Source organism: Cricetulus griseus (assembly GCF_003668045.3).
Source record: "Cricetulus griseus strain 17A/GY chromosome 1 unlocalized genomic scaffold, alternate assembly CriGri-PICRH-1.0 chr1_0, whole genome shotgun sequence".
In the NCBI taxonomy this organism is placed as follows: Eukaryota; Metazoa; Chordata; class Mammalia; order Rodentia; family Cricetidae; genus Cricetulus; species Cricetulus griseus.
This window is the reverse complement of record NW_023276806.1, coordinates 13,593,061-13,609,532: the sequence shown is the minus strand read 5'-3', so window position 1 is coordinate 13,609,532 and position 16,472 is coordinate 13,593,061. Positions and strand designations below refer to the sequence as shown.

Genomic DNA, 16,472 nt, shown 5'->3' with positions numbered 1-16,472 from the left:
CTATTCTTAAATAAGAATTAAAGCATTCCGTGTCATAACTCTCAGACTTGGAAGTACATCAATCAGTGTGCATACTTTCCTACCTCACTGCACAGTTCTGCCTGTCCCTTAGGGCTCCTTAACATTCATTATGCAAATCTGTTTCCTTAGGATAGAGGTTGTTTCCAGCTAGCCCCACTATAACATTTGGTACAGTGGACAGTTATGTGTATATTGCTACTTGCTCAATTGCTTCTTCAGTATAAATTCCTAGGAACAAAACTGATGGGCAAAAGTCGGGACTGTCCTAAATGATAAATTTTTATTTATACCAGAGTCTTGAATCTACTATGTTTTGGTCAGCATGGCAGGGTCTGTTTGTCTTTGTTTCCCTGGCATTTCTGATACTCAAAGTGTATCTGCAAATCAGATAACCGGCACATTTCTTTTCTGTGTGCACTTCCTTACTGAGTTTGAACAAGCCCTGAAGCATGAATAGTACCATTTAAAAGGAGCTGATGATTTTGGAATTTCATACTCCTTAGGATTCTGATAGAGCTTCGGATATTAAAATGTCAGTTTTAAGTGGTAAAGTCAAGAATAACTGAGTACATGAGTCTAGAACCCCCTGCCAGGTCTTCATCTACATACTGCTTTATTGAAACTGGGAAAGGATCATCCTCCAAAGTTCCACACATTGATGAATATGTGTAACTCTTGACTATAAATATTAAATAATAGTTATATTCCCTATGCCATACATGTGCCATCTTATTTCTCAACTTTTTATTAACATCCCCCTCCCCAGGGATCCTTTTCCTCCTAACTGCATTCTGTGATGTTTTGATAAATTGTATATCTGTTTATATATTGCCCATTTGGAGGACATGAATTCATAAGACATTGGGCCAATACTGCCTCAGTTGAGAATACGTGGTATCTGTGTGTAGTTGTGTGTGCACTGATAGGAATATTTGGGATAAGATCAGAAAACCTCGGCTACAACCTTGCTAAACCTTTGATACCTTTGGCTTTTCTACCATGTTAGCTGGGTAGACTAATGGTGTATGAGTAACAACCTTAGAGGAATAGTCATGATACCTGGGTGGAGGGTGGAGTAGGTTCCTTGGATTGGAGTGATTCTGCCTCTGAGACATCCCAATGATCTTTAAGCCTAGTAATGATATTCTCATGAAAAGTTTCAATTTCCTGCATCATAAAAGATTCCAAGCATGTTAGTGAATCTGTAAATTGCTCTAACTGCTCCTCTACACGTTTTTCTAGGTCTTTAATACTCTCATCCTTAGACAGCATCCGGATGGTATGGAAACTGCCTTCTAGGTATTGGAGTCTAGATTTGAGGTCATGATTTGCTGATTTTAAGTCCTCAGCAATCAACCATATGGACCTATGTAATCTGTCAGCCCTGTACTGTAAATTATCTTCCAAACATTCGAATCTAGACACAAATTTGTGATCTACTTCCCTAGAGAAGCTTCAATAATTAATTGAATGGCATTGTCCAATTCTTCAACCCTATCCTGGGTGTTTTGCACCTTTGCATCTAGTTTCTGGGACACAGAGCCTATCTGAGTTTCTAGCTGGCTACAGATATTCTCTAGTTTGTCACAGTCCTCTGACAGCCTAGCCTCTAACACCTCAGACATGGAGGATCTCTCTGTGTTTATCTTATCATAAATACACTGCATCTCATCTTGGGTAACAGACAGCTCTGTCTTTAGCGTATTGGACACAGAGCCAAGCTTGTCATCCAATTTCTTTTCCACTTGCTGCACAATGTGGCCTGACCTAACCTGTTCTCCAAAACCTCCTTTCGTAAAGCTGTTATTTCCTGCAAGCAGGTGGTGAGGTTATCTTTGTCCCTGTTCCTGAGGTCCCTGGCTAGCAATGTTATTTGTACTAGCAAGCTAACTGCCATTACTGCATATAGACCGGTAATTGGCAGATTAGCATCCTCCTCAAACATTGAATTCACATAATAAGCAAAAATATTACCAATTTTAGCAAATGATAAATATTCCACCATGATTTTACTTGATTTCTACTCCAGATCTTTGACCAACAGGTGGTGCAGGGGTACAGTTAGTCTGCGCAGCCTTTGGCAGCGGTCGGTCAGGCAAGATGGGGCAAGATGGCGGTGGCACTGGAGCTGAGGTCACACAGGTGGCTGTGCTTTAGCTGGGAGTGTACTGCCTTGAAGCCACAACCACTAAAAGAGACAGGACCCTGCTGAAAACCGAGGCCTACTCAGCTCAAGGGCAGGAGGCCTCCAGGCGCGGATAGACTGCAGTCCCAGCCGGTCCCATGTGGGCAGCTAGAAACTGAGACAGTAAAACCGTGGGGAAGTCTAGAGAAGTCTCCCAGCTGAGCGGTCAGTTCTGAGTGGCTCAGTGGCAGTGGGAACATGCTTGTGTGACGCAGTGAGTCAGCTGCGAGCTGGGAGCACCTTTGGAGAGAGGGAGCACTTTCCCAGCCTAGTCTGTGGTCCCAGTGGGACCCACAGGCTCTCCCAAACGGGGCCTAGGTTTACAAGATCCTGCTTCTGACAACCAGATAATGTGGGAAATTTACCAATACGGAGCCAGGTAAAAATACAAGGGAATTCAATAGGGAAAAGCCTTACTTACAGAGCAACCTAGCCAGCCAGCGGGGCAGCAGTAAGTACAGCAAGCCGAAGATGAAAGCAAAAGCAGCAGCGCAGTCACAGTGAGCATCCCTCACTCTTAAACCTTCCTTGCCTCACCCTGACCACGCCCTTGCCCCTAAGCAAGCATGGCTACAGCATCCCCTACATAGTACTGTTAGTAACTATACCCACCATTTCTCCAATCTGTTCAATATAAACAAGCACCTTGGATTAGTTATGTTCTGCAGAATATTGTGGGTGGTATTTTTATTCTTGAGAAGGTAGTTATGCCAAGTTTGCAACATTCCTATTGTTGTTGAAGGGGTTGGTTGTATCTGGTGAACAGTATCCCTAATGAATTCAAAGGGACTGATAGTAAATAGTAAATGCTAACCCCTGTCCCATCCATCCAGCTGGCCATGGCACACACCACCTTCCAGGCAGAGGCAGACAGGTGTACAGAGTTCCCAGAAAACCAGAGTTATTACACAGAGAAGTCTGTCTTGGGGGAAAAAGTTATAGATTTGGGGGGTCCTCCTACAGCATAAATTTCAAACAGATACTGATCATTGTCTAGAAGAGATACAACTAGTGGATGGTAAAAGTTTTCTACTAAGACAAGGAAATACATAGCAAGTGGATGGTAAAAGTTACTACTGGGACAGGGAAACACATGTAGGCCAGGTGTCATCCAGTAGTCAAGCTGACCTCTGCGTTCAAGAGCTAACTGTCCTACATAGCAAGTGTTGTAGGCTAGCCGGGGCTGCATAGTGAGATCCTGAGATCCTGTTTCCAAAGGAAAAGGAGGTACATGATGTCAAAGTAAATTTTCACATCACTTCAGTAAAAAGATTTAAATTTCTGTGATTGATACTTTGAACAGTAGTTACCGTTCTTCTTTTATTTAATTTTGTTTTGTGTTTTTAGGTGTGATAAGTAGGGTATGTGGTCATTTCTCCAAAAGCAAGCGTTAGGTCCTGTATCAAACCAAAGTTTAGGTGGAAAGCGAAGGCACTTGGTGCTTTTTGCTTAGCAACCAGCTTGTTGTGTCCTGTTTTGCTACTGAATGCACGCAGTCATGCCTCACAAGTGCATGTGCAGCCAGCTGGACTCAGCCGGACAATACTTCATTCACCTGCTTTCCAAACCAGCCAGGCGAGGACTCCAGCTCACTGTGCTTAATCGTGGGGAAATGTATTGTAAACTCTTAAGTTTAGGCTCAGCAATCTCGGAAGCTCCTGCTATGAGAAATCACCTCCTCATTCAGGAAAACAAATGTCCCTGGGCCTCAGAACTGGTTCACTTCTGTTCTTTCCTCTTACCAACCCTTGCAAGTGTATTACTCCAGGAAGCTCCCAAGATTTTGGAAACATCAGCTTAAGTTCTGAGACCAACCAGAGAAAACCTTAGAGTGAGAACTCAGGCCTGACTTTGATTCTCTAGCTTCATGTGCTTGTGACTTTTTTCTCTCCTAGGAAGCAGCAGTTCTGCTGGCATGTAAAGCTCCAGTTTCCCCAGAGTCAGGCCGAGTACACAGAAAAAAGGTAGGAAACTAGCACAATCCATTCCAAGGCTTTCCTTCAGGGCTCTGTAGTTAAGCAGGTAGGTGGTGAATGAATGACATGAGCTGTGCTTGTCACTCATCCGCAGTGACAGCACATGACCTGTCCCGATCCCAGCAGCACCAAATCAAGCAGCTGTGATGATGAGTAGGAAATCAGGTCAGGGAAGAACGGTAGCTGGTTCTGTCTCAGAGTACGAAAGCTCTCAGGGAACTAAGTAGTATCCATTTCAAGAGCGTCTACAGACTGGCCGGGACCTGAAGGGAGCGTGTTAATGCAGCAGGCAGTGATTATCTGAGACAGGGCACAGGGTTAAGGAGAGGGGTGATCTGAATTGGGAGGTCTGAAAACTCTGTTTCTTAGAATGAGTGGTTACATAGGACATGGAAGACAACCCAGAATTCTACTATGGAAAGTTCCGCTATTAGTGTTAGATCCCTCAGGAGATATTGTGTGTATAAGTATGAAACATACATGTGTACACATCATAATACATGGAAATGTACATGCATATCCTAATTTAACATAAAAGCTTGTTAAGATTTTTTGATTGAGAATATTTTCAAGTATCACATTTTATCCACTGTGTGCTGTGTTGTTTCTTGAGTTGGGGAGTTGTCTAAGTTGATGTCAAATAGTATCCTTGGCATCTGTCCCCGTTATGCAGTACCTTTCTTTCCAATTGTCGTGGTTGTTGGTAAAGAATTTTGTAACAGGCATGTAGTCAAGGCTCCCCTTACTTTACACAGAGGGCTGAGTTCAGGGAAGTTACTGTTTCAGGGGAGTCTTCATTTGACTGTACAGCTTTTTGTGGAAATGTAAAGCTGTGCACATAGACGGCACAGTGAAGACGTAGAGTGCTCTGTCCCGAGGAAAGCAGTCTCAGCTTCTAGCAGTTTGTGGCTCTAAATGAATGACCTGAACACTGCGGAGCTGCAGCCTCCCAAAAGCAACTCCAGCTGTTTCTATGAACATCATGCGTGTTCCAGTTTTAACTTCTTAAGTATGGACGTAGGTGTGTGTCAAGAGCAGGTTCATATTTTTATAAGTGATCGATAAGCTTTTCTCAGCTTTTTACAGACTTTATAACATATTTCTTAAAAGCCTTTCTGTGTTTTTCTTCTATATAATTTTAGCATGAAAGAATGGTATATGCTGTATTTTGCCAAGAGTAAAATAAAGGGTCCTTTTTCGGTTTTTCTACTAAATTAAATTTAGCAATTTTAAGTTAACACAGTGGTGAATTATAAATAATAATTTCACTCTCTTCCTTCTATGTTGGAAAGAGTACCAGATGATAAAACTATTAATGAAATTCTAAAACCTTACATCGATCCTGAGAAGTCTGATCCTGTGATTCGTCAAAGGTATGTTTCAAAAATTGTGTAGTTCCTGACATGGTTAAGTGTTGACTTAAAAATGTGTGATTGGGCACTCATACGTGTGGAGTGAAATCTTCGGGGAAAAGGCTCTCTCCTTCCGCCATGGGGACCTCAGAGCTAGAACTCGTGCCATCAGGCTTGACCCCCAGCATCTTTACCTGCCGGGCCATGTCAGAAAATGCAGATGTTTAAAGTATTTTTATGTGTGTATTTTATGGGAAGCTATGACTGTATTAAAATGTGTTGTGAAGTGCAGTCATTATACAGACACTCAAGCAGGCAGGCATGAAGATCAGTTAATTCATTTAACCACCACAGCAGCTCTGTATAAGGAGAGACTGGTTCATACCCATTGTACAGGTGGAGAAACTGAGCCTTAAGTAAGTAAAGTAACCTCCTGTGACTAATAAGCAAGGAAACTGAGATTTCAAACCTCTGCAGTATACCCTTAGACTAGACTGCCTTTCAAATTGAACCATAAATTCTACAACTGAAAACTTTTCTAGCAACTATTAAAGACAGGAAATTATATTTCAGCCAAGTCCTCCCAAAACTAAATAAGGTTATCTAATTAACCAGAGAGAGAATTTTTTTCACATCTTAGAAAATACCTTTACTTTTTTCTCTATTCTTAGATTAATTATAAACATTATTAGCTACTCATAAATATTCAGTCTTCATAAAGACTATCTTGGAATGCATTTAATTTTTCTTTTTCCTCTGTAATGTTTTATTTCAGATTGAAAGCCTATGTACACTCACAGACTGGGGTCCAAATTTTAATGAGGGCTGAAAATATGCAGCAAAATTTTGTAAGGTAAGATTGCTTCCTTCCATTTCTTTATGTATAATTAAGTAACTCGATTAAGTTAAGTAGCTAGCTGCTATACTAATTGTTTGGCTGTCAAGGAAAATCTAGACTTATAAAAATCACTCTCAAGTTAAAAATACTAAAATAATCGCACTTCTAAACTTGGTAGCAATCCCGTTAGAATATTTTAAAATATCCTCACATGCTACTAAAAAAGTTTCTAAATCCACTTATTTCAAGAATATATGACTGGGTTCCAATATTTACATTTATAATTCTGGAAATCCCAGAGTTCACACAGCCAGCTGGCCGATGCATACAGGCTCATGGAGAGAGCACCACACAGAAAGGTGTACAGGGGTGTTCTGACAAACCCTGGGCTCAGGGAGCGCCACTGGGCATTGTGTCTTCGTGGTGACTAATGACATCTGGAGGCAGCTCCTTGTCCTAGACTGCCCTGTGGGGTAGTACCCACCGGGATCCAGAAGGAAGGGGCCAGTGATAGTGCTGTCCATCTTGGTTCTTGAAATCCATGCTCTTTTTTTTTTTTTTTTCCTTGGTTTTTCAAGACAGGGTTTCTCTGTGTAGCCTTAACTGTCCTGGAACTCACAGAGATCTGCCAGGTTGCCTGCCTTTGCCTCCAGAGTGCTGGGATTACAGGCATATGCCACCACACTCAGCAGAAATCCCTGTGTTTAAGCATGGCCAGGAAGCCAGGATGTGGCTCATGTCCTGCCACGCTTGCTAGTGTGTGCAGAGTCCTGGCTTTAATCTGTGCTGAAAGAAAAGAAAATAAGGGATGAAATATGTTATCTGATCTCAGATCATTGCAGGTGGCAGACATCAGTCACCATTTCAGGGAGTGTGTGGGTGGGTTGTTTATTATTTGCATCAATATGCAAATTTGACACTCAGATTACTTTTACAAAATGAAATGATATTCATCTTAGTTAGTTTGATGTCAGCTTGGCATAGTCATCTTTCTACTTACCTATTCCGGATAGCCTGATAATTCAGGTTACCAGAGCTGAGGAAGGCAGCCTGTATCATTTTAATACTGTCATAAAACAAAAGGAAATGATTTGTCCTCTGGGCTTGGTTATTGGTAATTTGGTTTGCTTTGGTTGGTGTGTTGTTTCCATTCTCCTTTCTTTATTAACTGTGAGATGAGGTTTATTCTACTTGAATTTAAGTCAAGGTAAATTGGGCTATGGAGGGTGAAGAAAGGTGATAAGTTGCTCACTTAACCAGTCAAATTTGGCTGCTTGGCACAATGCCCACTTCTAAAACTCAAAGAAATCAAAGTGTATATGATCAAAAGGTAATCGTGGAATACAGGACAGCCTGCTGGGTTCTGATAGCAAATATCTTTAACCCTAGCCATTTGTATTAACCATAAAAAAGCAGAGAGTGGCAGAAGGGCCTGGGAGAGGACATGATGCAAAAGAGATCAGGTTATACAGTTGCATAGAGAGTAGTCAGGTACCTGGAAACCAGTTATAGCAGGATGGGCCTGGACTTTCTGGTATACCTCATCTTCTGCAACTGTGTTTTCACTGAGAATGACTAGTTTTTATTAGTCATGTGATAAGATCCTTTTAGCAATGAAATTGCATTCCAGTAGGAGATAATAACATTGTCTTTCCAGAGTATACAATTTACAGAGAACTTATAGACTTGTTTACTTTAGATTAAAACATTCCATATTAGACGTTATAGGCCAACTGTCTTGTCATTACAAAGTTATGTTTATCATTCTCAATAAATGCATATTCAGATATTTTGACTTGGCAAAAATACATCCAGTTTAGCATACTAGAGTGGCATGAATATATAAAAGATTGTCATTTCAGTTTGCTTTGGTTTTTAGGGTCCTGGAGATTGTTTCCTTGATAAAGGAGGAAATGTGTTCTCCATAAAATTTCCATATGACTGGCAGTTGCCTGTGTTCAGCATCATATTTTTTAAGTAACAGCTTCTTTTAGTCAATAATTTCTTCTAGAAAGTATGCTAAGGTCAGTGCTAGCTGTCCTCTAGCTGACTGTTCACCTTAGGGTGTAGATACTCAGTCATGTTGGTTTACACTTCTTTGCAAATAAAATGGGTCTTGGAACAGTATGAGGTTTTCAGAAGCTGGGTAAGATGCCAGCAGCTGTTATGTCTGTACAAGAGGCTCCTGGATCTGCATGGACTTAAAGCTCTTCTCCCAAATACCCAGTCTTGGTCTCCAGCTGTCTTTGCTGACATACCTCATTAAATCTAAAGTTCAGTGTGTCTGCCCATCACTACACCGCAGCCGTGTGTGTGTGTGTGTGTGTGTGTGTGTGTGTGTGTGTGTGTGTGTGTGTGTGGTGGTGGTGGTGGTGGTGGTGGTGGTGGTGGTGTATGCATGTGCAATGGGATGATAGTATTCCTAGCATTTAGTAAACAATCGGCAGGTTGTGGTACTCACCCTGTTACTGACACCGTCTTGTAAGCATAAAACTTTGGACACAAGCATCTCTGCCAGCATCTCACTTGCCATCTTCTTTGTACATTATCCTCCATAGTGAGTCTTGCCAATGTCTTCTCTCTGCCCTTCAAGCTAGATTGTTGCTTACCAGTATCTTCTATGGTGCCCATTTTTTCCCTTATTCTTTGAGCTTCAAAAACTGTTTATACATTTCATACATCTTTAGCACACCTATAATCCTGTCATGTATTTCATTGCAGTAGGGCAGTCTGTGATGCTAAACTCATTTTTTAAAGTAACGACTGCTTTAGACACCTTCATCTTTATTTTTCCTTCTAATGTGTCAGTGACTATCCCAGTGTGGGCATTGTGAGATGGCTCAGTCAATAAAATAACTTATGCAAGCATGACAACCTGAATTCATTTCCCAGAACCCACATTAAAAAGCTGGGTGTTACAGTACACACTTGTAAACCCAGTGCTAGGGAGGCAGAGACCAGTGGGTCACAGGGGCTTGCTGCCTGGTCAGCATAACCTGTTTGGTAAGCTTCAGGCCAGGAACAGATCCTGTCTCAAAAACAATGTGGACAGTACCTGTGGAACAATCTGTCAACCTAGATAATATCTGTCGTCTAGACACTTGTACACATGCATAAACACACCAAAAAAGTAAATTAATCTTAATATTTTTTCTGCCTTTATAGCACATAAACAACTAGACTATGTAGATGAACAGACATGACTGTGTCCCAATAAAATACACAAAAATAACAGGCTGCAAATAGCAGGCTGCATTTGAATGTTGCCATAGATTGCTAACTCCTGCTCTAAAGGAATTTTAAAACTCCCTTGAGGTTTGTCTTAGTTGGGGTTTCTATTGCTCTGAAGAGACACCATGACCATGGCAACTCTTATAAAGAAAAACATTTCATTGGGGTGGCTTGCTTACAGTTCCGAGGTTCAGTTCATTGTCATCATGGTGGGAAACAAAGCAGCATGCATGCAGGCAGACATGGTGCTGGAGAGGTAACTGAGAACTCTTACATCTTGACCCACAGGCAGCAGGAAGTGGTCTGAGAAACCGGGAATGTCTTGAGCATATATGAGGCCTCATAGCCCGCCCCACAGTTATACACTTCCTCCAGCAAGACCATTCCCACTCCAACAAAGCCACAGCTCCTATTAGTGCCACTCCCTATGAGATTATGGGGCCAATTACACTCAAACCAACACAGGTTTTATATCATTTAACTAGTTAGGTGTGTCAGTTCTTAGTGGTAAAATGAAAGCTATCTTAACAAGAGCCCAGTGTGGTGTATGCTACTTCCCTGGAGTAGCACATTCTCAGGGCAGGGTTTCAGACATATGTCCAAGGCTGCACTTTGCATCCATGCAGTGGAGTCACTGAGCCCCTTCGTGTGCCACATAGTGTAAGTCTAAGGGTACATGGACCCACAAAGACTCAGCCTTCATTCTGATGTCAGCAGCTACACGCTGGGGGTGCAAGGTGTGTTAGTGGTGCATACATGATAGGTATGTGTTTGAAACAAAGATACCAGATACTCAATGGAGAGCATGAGCATCATTTTGTGGACATTCCAGACTTATTTTCTGATGGCAGCGCAAATTGCTGTCATTCTCCTCCCAGAAGGTGACACATAAACCAAACATGTTGACTCAAAACCAAAGCATCATCTAGGCTTTGGTATCATAGATGTCACAGAATATTGCTACTCTTCCTGGAAAGACTACCCATTGTACCTAACTCTCATGTTCTGTTAGTCATGTCCCACTATGCTAGCTTTAGTTTAGAACACTTGTGTTTGCAATCAGAAAAAAGTATGTGCCGTTTCTTTTGGATGTTTTTATTCCTGTGCAGAGAGGTTTTTTTTTTTTTTTTAATTTAGATCTTTAGATATTTATTATGAAATATTTGAAAACATTTTCAGTTACATTAAGAGTAAGATCCCCCCCCTTTAAATACATTGATTTTTCCTATGTAAAAGTCTCAAGGGGAGTTCTCCTGACTTTTTCCTTTGGGAATTGGGAGCTTTCACTTCACTGTTAGATAGTTTGAGGCTTCCTTCTGAGAGCTTAACTCATGTCACTTGAGCAGGTTCTTTTTTTTTTTTTTTTTTGAGACAGGGTTTCTCTGTGTAGCTCTGGTTGTCCTGGATCTCTCTCTGTAGACCAGGCTGGCCTCGAACTCACAGAGATCTACCTGCCTCTGCCCCCCCCCCCAGTGCTGGGGTTAAGAGCGTGCGCCACCACTGCCCAGCACTTGATCAGGTTCTAACTGGCAGCTGTGCTGCCTCACCAGATAGTCTTAAAGCCCCTTTCTTGCTTTTTGTCAACCCATGCTCCTCCTCGTCAGTTTTTCTCCCGTACCGTGGTAGCTCCCACACACACACACCTGAACGAGTGCTCTCTGAGAAGATTGCTCCTCAGCTTCCAGTGCCCATCAGACTCCCTGGAATGCTTGCTGGGTGTTGCTTTCCAGCTCACCCATCAACATGCTGGTTTCATACATCTCAGACAACCTCAAACCTTTGTGTAGGGACACTGATCGTTATTCTTGGGGCAGCTCTTTGAGAACTATGCAGACGATATAGTCCTTGAGGACATTCTGAATCTCATGCAGTGTCTAGCCAGTTTTCCATAGTCTTAAGTATTTGGTGGGTATTTGTTGAATTGGGTTGAAGTTGTGTGAATACCAGTCTTACACTTTCCTTGACTCAACTAGAAATGGAAAATTAAATGATCTTGTTAGACTCTGCAGATATTTGAGAAGGAAATGTGTGTGTATACATACATACATACATACATACATACATACATACATACATACAAAGCTAAGATTTGAAATTGGCTGTTAGAGCATTTGAGATGGTCAGAGTCGATATTGGGGCTTAATCCTTGGAGTTCTCTGGTAAGAGAGGTTTGTTGAAGACCATGGGTTTGCTGTCTGGATAGGTATGTTAATCTTTCTCTTGGTTTTTGTTTATTCTTTCTTTGATTCTGCTAATTAGTTGGTAACTGGGGACTCACTTAGCCTAAGAATCAATAATAACAAAAATAAGCAGCTTTGGCGCTAGTAAAAGCTCCTTGCACATTGTATTGAGATTCATTTCCAATGAAATTAAATGTTGGTGCTATATTTGTGAATTTTTTTATTCGTTTTATAGTACTATAATAATAGTTCATGTTTTTCAGTCCAGAAAAGGTTTTAACAATTAAAGAGGTGACTGAGCGGTTTAGAGCACTTGTTTAGAAACTGGGCCTTGTGCGTGTTAGGCAGCGCTCCATCACCAACCAGTATTCCACCCCTCCTTTTCCTTTTTCCTTCCCTGACCCTTCTTTTCACGTGGATTATGTGTTGAATACACGTTTGCACACAGAAGACTGTAGTTGACACTGTTTTCAATTGCACTGCAGTTTTTATAAGGGGTGATCTCTCACTGGGCCAGGAGCTAGCAATCTGGCTAGTCTTCGCCAGTCAGTTGTCCTGCCTCCAAGTGCTAGGATTGCTGGTGGCCACCCTACTTGTCTGCGCTTAAATGGATTCTAAGGTTCTGAACCCCAGTCTCTATGTTTGCACAGAAAGTGTTTTATCCAGTGAACCGTCTCATAAAGTTAGACAGACTGGCCTTGAGCTCATTCTGTAAACCGAGGCTGGCTTTGAACTTATATCCCTCCTGCCTTAGCCATCGGTCTTGGGGTTTGTATTGCTGTGAAGAGACACCATGACCATGGCATCTCTTATAAAGGAAAGCGTTTAGCTAATGTGACTTACAGGTCAGGGATTCAGTCCATTATCATCATAGCAGGACATGGCAGTGTGCAGGCAGGCATGGTGCCGGAGAAGTAACTTAGAGTCCTATATCTTATAGGCAACAGGAAGTGGTCTGTCTCACTGGGTGTAGCTTGAATAAATGAGAGCTCAAAGCCCAACCCCACAGTGACACACTTCCTCCAACAAGGCCACACCTAATAGTGTCACTCCCCTTGGGGGCCATTTTTCTTTAAACCACCACGATCTGAGTAGCTGTATTGGTAGTCAGAATTAAAGTTTATATAATTTTCAAGGAGTTTGGTAAGTGTGGCTCTAAAACGCTTTACTAAAACTTCATTCCCACAGCCCTGTTGTGCCTGGAGAGAACGCAGTGAATCTTTCCATCCCCCTCTTCTCCTCCATCTCCCTCTTCCTCAATGAGCCCTGAACCACTGGAGAGGGGAGTGAGATCCAGGTGTCCCATTTAGGGCTGAGCACTCGGCATTCTCTTACTCTCCGTGCCTTGACCATCTAGTTCTGGAGGATAACCAAGAACAGCAGCAATAGCCTGTAATGTCTGCGGGTCTGTAGGACTGTTCTGGTCAACAACTCCCAAGAGAGGTAACTCATTCCTGGTGCTGGGCTTTTCATTTGTTAGCCTGTTTGAAAGGTACTGTCACTCTCTTGTAAGATGATTCCATTGGAACTCTCCGTTGTCCATGACAGCATGCACAAAACCTGTGCAAGCCCAAGCCAGGCAGAACCCCAGCAGACACGTCCCACCACTGACTAAGGGCCTGTTGACAAATGGTCACTACTTGGAGAGAGTCAGTCTGCGGGTGGGACCCTAGGAGGTTGATCACAACTCCAGTTAGTGGCCACACATCCAAGAGTGTACTGCAGTGGCAGCACAAACTGGACTTGGTGGGTTTTTAAAAAAGAGGGTGACACAAAGTTGGTTGGGTGGGGAGGAGGGTGGATCTGGGGTGAGGTGTGGGGAGGGACACATGATCAAAATGCGTTGTACAAAATTCTTAAGTAACTAATAAAAAGGGAAAAATAAATAGAAACCTTAAAACAATAACATTTTAAAATGTACAAACTAAAAATCTATTCCAGTATCTTACAGAATTCATTATTTTAGAATGAGCCATACTTAAAAAGCATCTAGCTACCAGTTAACATTGAACAGATTTATACTGTATTAAGCCTTGGGGTTTTTTGTTTGTTTGTTTTGTTTTGTTTTGTTCAAAAAGCCAGAGGTTCAATTTTGTACTTTTGGAATGAATTAGTTGCACTTTTAACCAAGAAACGTAGATTGAGAAATACATACAACTCTACTGGAACATAGGTTATGCTCCCCTACCTTTGGCAGATACATATCAAAACTTAGATTTTTACAGCTGTGATCTCCTCATTCAGTGACCTTATTTTGTAGTGGAAAAATACTGTGGACTTGAGTCAACTATTAAATTGTTACATCTGGGAACAGTTGGACTTGGTTGTTACATATTTTAGGGAGTGGAATGGTGGTGGTCTACAGTATCGCTGTCACATATTTTAGGGAGTGGAATGGCGGTGGTCTACAGTGTCGCTGCCTAGATGGGAAAGAGCATTGCTCGTGGCCTCTTTTTAAATCTCCTCCTGAGCGTGAAGAATAGAAGCCTGCCATCCTAATTTGCTGAGACAGACAGAGAAGGTGAAGAAGTTGGCCTCTTTCTTTGAAGGATGGGAGCAGAGCCAAGGTCATGTTTGAGGATCAGGACTGAGTTTAACATCAGCCCCTGTGACACCTGTTGAGTCTCCTGAGCGAGCCCTGCTGCCCTGGTGATGCCCCGTGCAGCTGCCGGGAGCAGGGTCAGCTGGTCCAGGGGAGGTTGAGCAACTAGAACAAGAAGAAGAAATGTCTGAGGTGTCCCTGAGAGTAAGAGGAAAGACAAATGTAGGGATCATGATTCTTCTAAACCTAAGTAATTTATCCTCTGGCAGCAGAGCCGTGCTGATGGAAATAACAGAGTTGTAGAAATTTCAGGAAGATAAAGGTGTCCTTTGGGATTTAGTGACCCAAATGGCTTACAAAGGAGCTGGGTCTGAGAGTGTTTTAAGAGAGGCAAAATTGAACATTTAAAACTTGCCTCGGGATGTTGGCAACAGAATCATTTTAAGTACTTTTAGATTCTTGAAAATAAACATGACAGCACAGTGTGGTTTGGAGGTTGTTCTAAAAGTCATATTCTCACACTTGGCAAAAAGTAACAAAGACACAAATGTGCCTGGTGCCTACATGAGTGCCTCTTTCTTACTAAGGGAATCCAGGGACTTTGTTCTGTGGTTGTATTCAAGTGAAAAGCTGTGCCCACCGCTGGTATCTGAGCTAGTAGTCTGCTTTGTCACTAAGCACTTGTGACTTGCTGCCGTCCCCATTTATCAAGCAGGAAACAGGGTACAGAAGGGATGTGGGCAGAGGGCTGGATGCAGCAGTGTGAGTCCCCGGCACTCTGGGAAAGCCAGCCAGTAAGTAGCTCATGTCTGAGACCCCAGTGCTCTCATCACCAAGATGGGCAGCAAAGAAGGGAGGACCCCTAGATGCTCTGGGGCTACCTAGTATGCTGTACACCACAACAGACAACACAGGGACCCTCTCTCAAACAAGTTGGAAGATGAGGACTAATCCCCGGGGCTATGTGCACACACTCACATGCACAGCACCCATATCATACCCCTACGCCAAATAAATAATTGAAAACTACGAAGTGATTTATCTGAAATCATAGGCCAGTGAGTGGCAGAGCAGGACTGTAATCCCTTTTAGACTTATTACTTCATTTAACTAAATTTCAAGTTCATAAAAAGTTAACTACATGTATTCAACAGCCTTTCTTTCCTGGAGTGGGGTGGGGGTCATGTGAAGACAGGATTTCTCTGTGTAGCTCTGGCTGTCCTGGTACTCTGTACATCAGACTAGCCTTGAACTCACAGAGATCCACGTGTCTCTGCCTCCTGAGCACTTGGATTAAAGTTGTGCACCACCACTGCCTGGCTTGACAGCCTGTCTTTACAAATGACTTCCTGGGTATTCTTTTAGTCACTGGTGGTACATGCTAATGTCCTACTCAGAGTAACCACTAATAAAAGAATCTAAGAAATTCAAACTTTCAGTTAAAAGAGTCTACATTGAAGTATGAACTATGCAGTCAATAAGTGGGAAACTTAGTCTGGACGCTTGCTGGCCCTTAATAGCAGTGTACCTGTGGCAGAGCTGGTGACCACTCGGCAAGCACTAGTGGACACCGTGGAGCGAGGGCCAGAGAGGTGGCCCTGCAGTTAGGAGTGCCTGCTGCTCCTACAGAGGACTGACTGTGGCAGCTCCAGGGACATCTCTAAAATCTTTGTCTCCTAAGTGTTTTTGCATGGTGCCTGCTTGGCATGTGAACTAGGACTGGTTTCTCAAGGTAAACAAGTGTAACCCTAAGGGTTTCGCATATGTAATTTGTTATATGCTTGTGATTTTTATGTATCTTAACATTCCTGCTGGAGAGAATGGGTTGTAGCAGTTGTGGTGTTGACCAGCTGGAGGCGAATTAAAATGGGTGGTGTGGAGAAAGGCAAGAAGATTTTTGTTCAGAAGTGTGCCCAGTGCCCACTGTGGAAGGGAGGCAAGCGTGAGGCTGAGCCAGATCTCCAGGTCTCTTTGGGCAGAAGACAGACAAGTCAGGTCACTGTATTCTCTTGCACAGACACCAACAAGAGCAAAGGCATCATTTGGTGGCAATCCCATGGTAATATATTGTTTATGATTTATTAAAGCCACTGGAGATCAGAAAAGCAAAGCAGCCAAGCCACTAGCTCTCACCTCTACCTCAGACT

General features: G+C 42.5%; 1 protein-coding gene across 2 annotated transcripts in view; it reads left to right on the top strand.

The window, feature by feature from the left end:
* Nucleotides 1-16,472, top strand: part of Znhit6 (zinc finger HIT-type containing 6) — a 41,369-nt gene that overhangs the window by 15,852 nt on the left and 9,045 nt on the right. Inside the window, exons 6-9 of one of the 2 annotated variants that reach the window (XR_004771854.1) lie at nucleotides 4,102-4,170; nucleotides 5,475-5,555; nucleotides 6,310-6,387; nucleotides 12,972-13,226. Coding sequence is in view for 1 of the 2 variants with exons in the window: in XM_027395904.2 (XP_027251705.1) it covers nucleotides 4,102-4,170; nucleotides 5,475-5,555; nucleotides 6,310-6,387 (228 nt within the window). In the remaining variant the exon portion in view is untranslated. The remainder of the gene's footprint in view (nucleotides 1-4,101; nucleotides 4,171-5,474; nucleotides 5,556-6,309; nucleotides 6,388-12,971; nucleotides 13,227-16,472) is intronic. The other variant, XM_027395904.2, reaches the window with a different exon arrangement.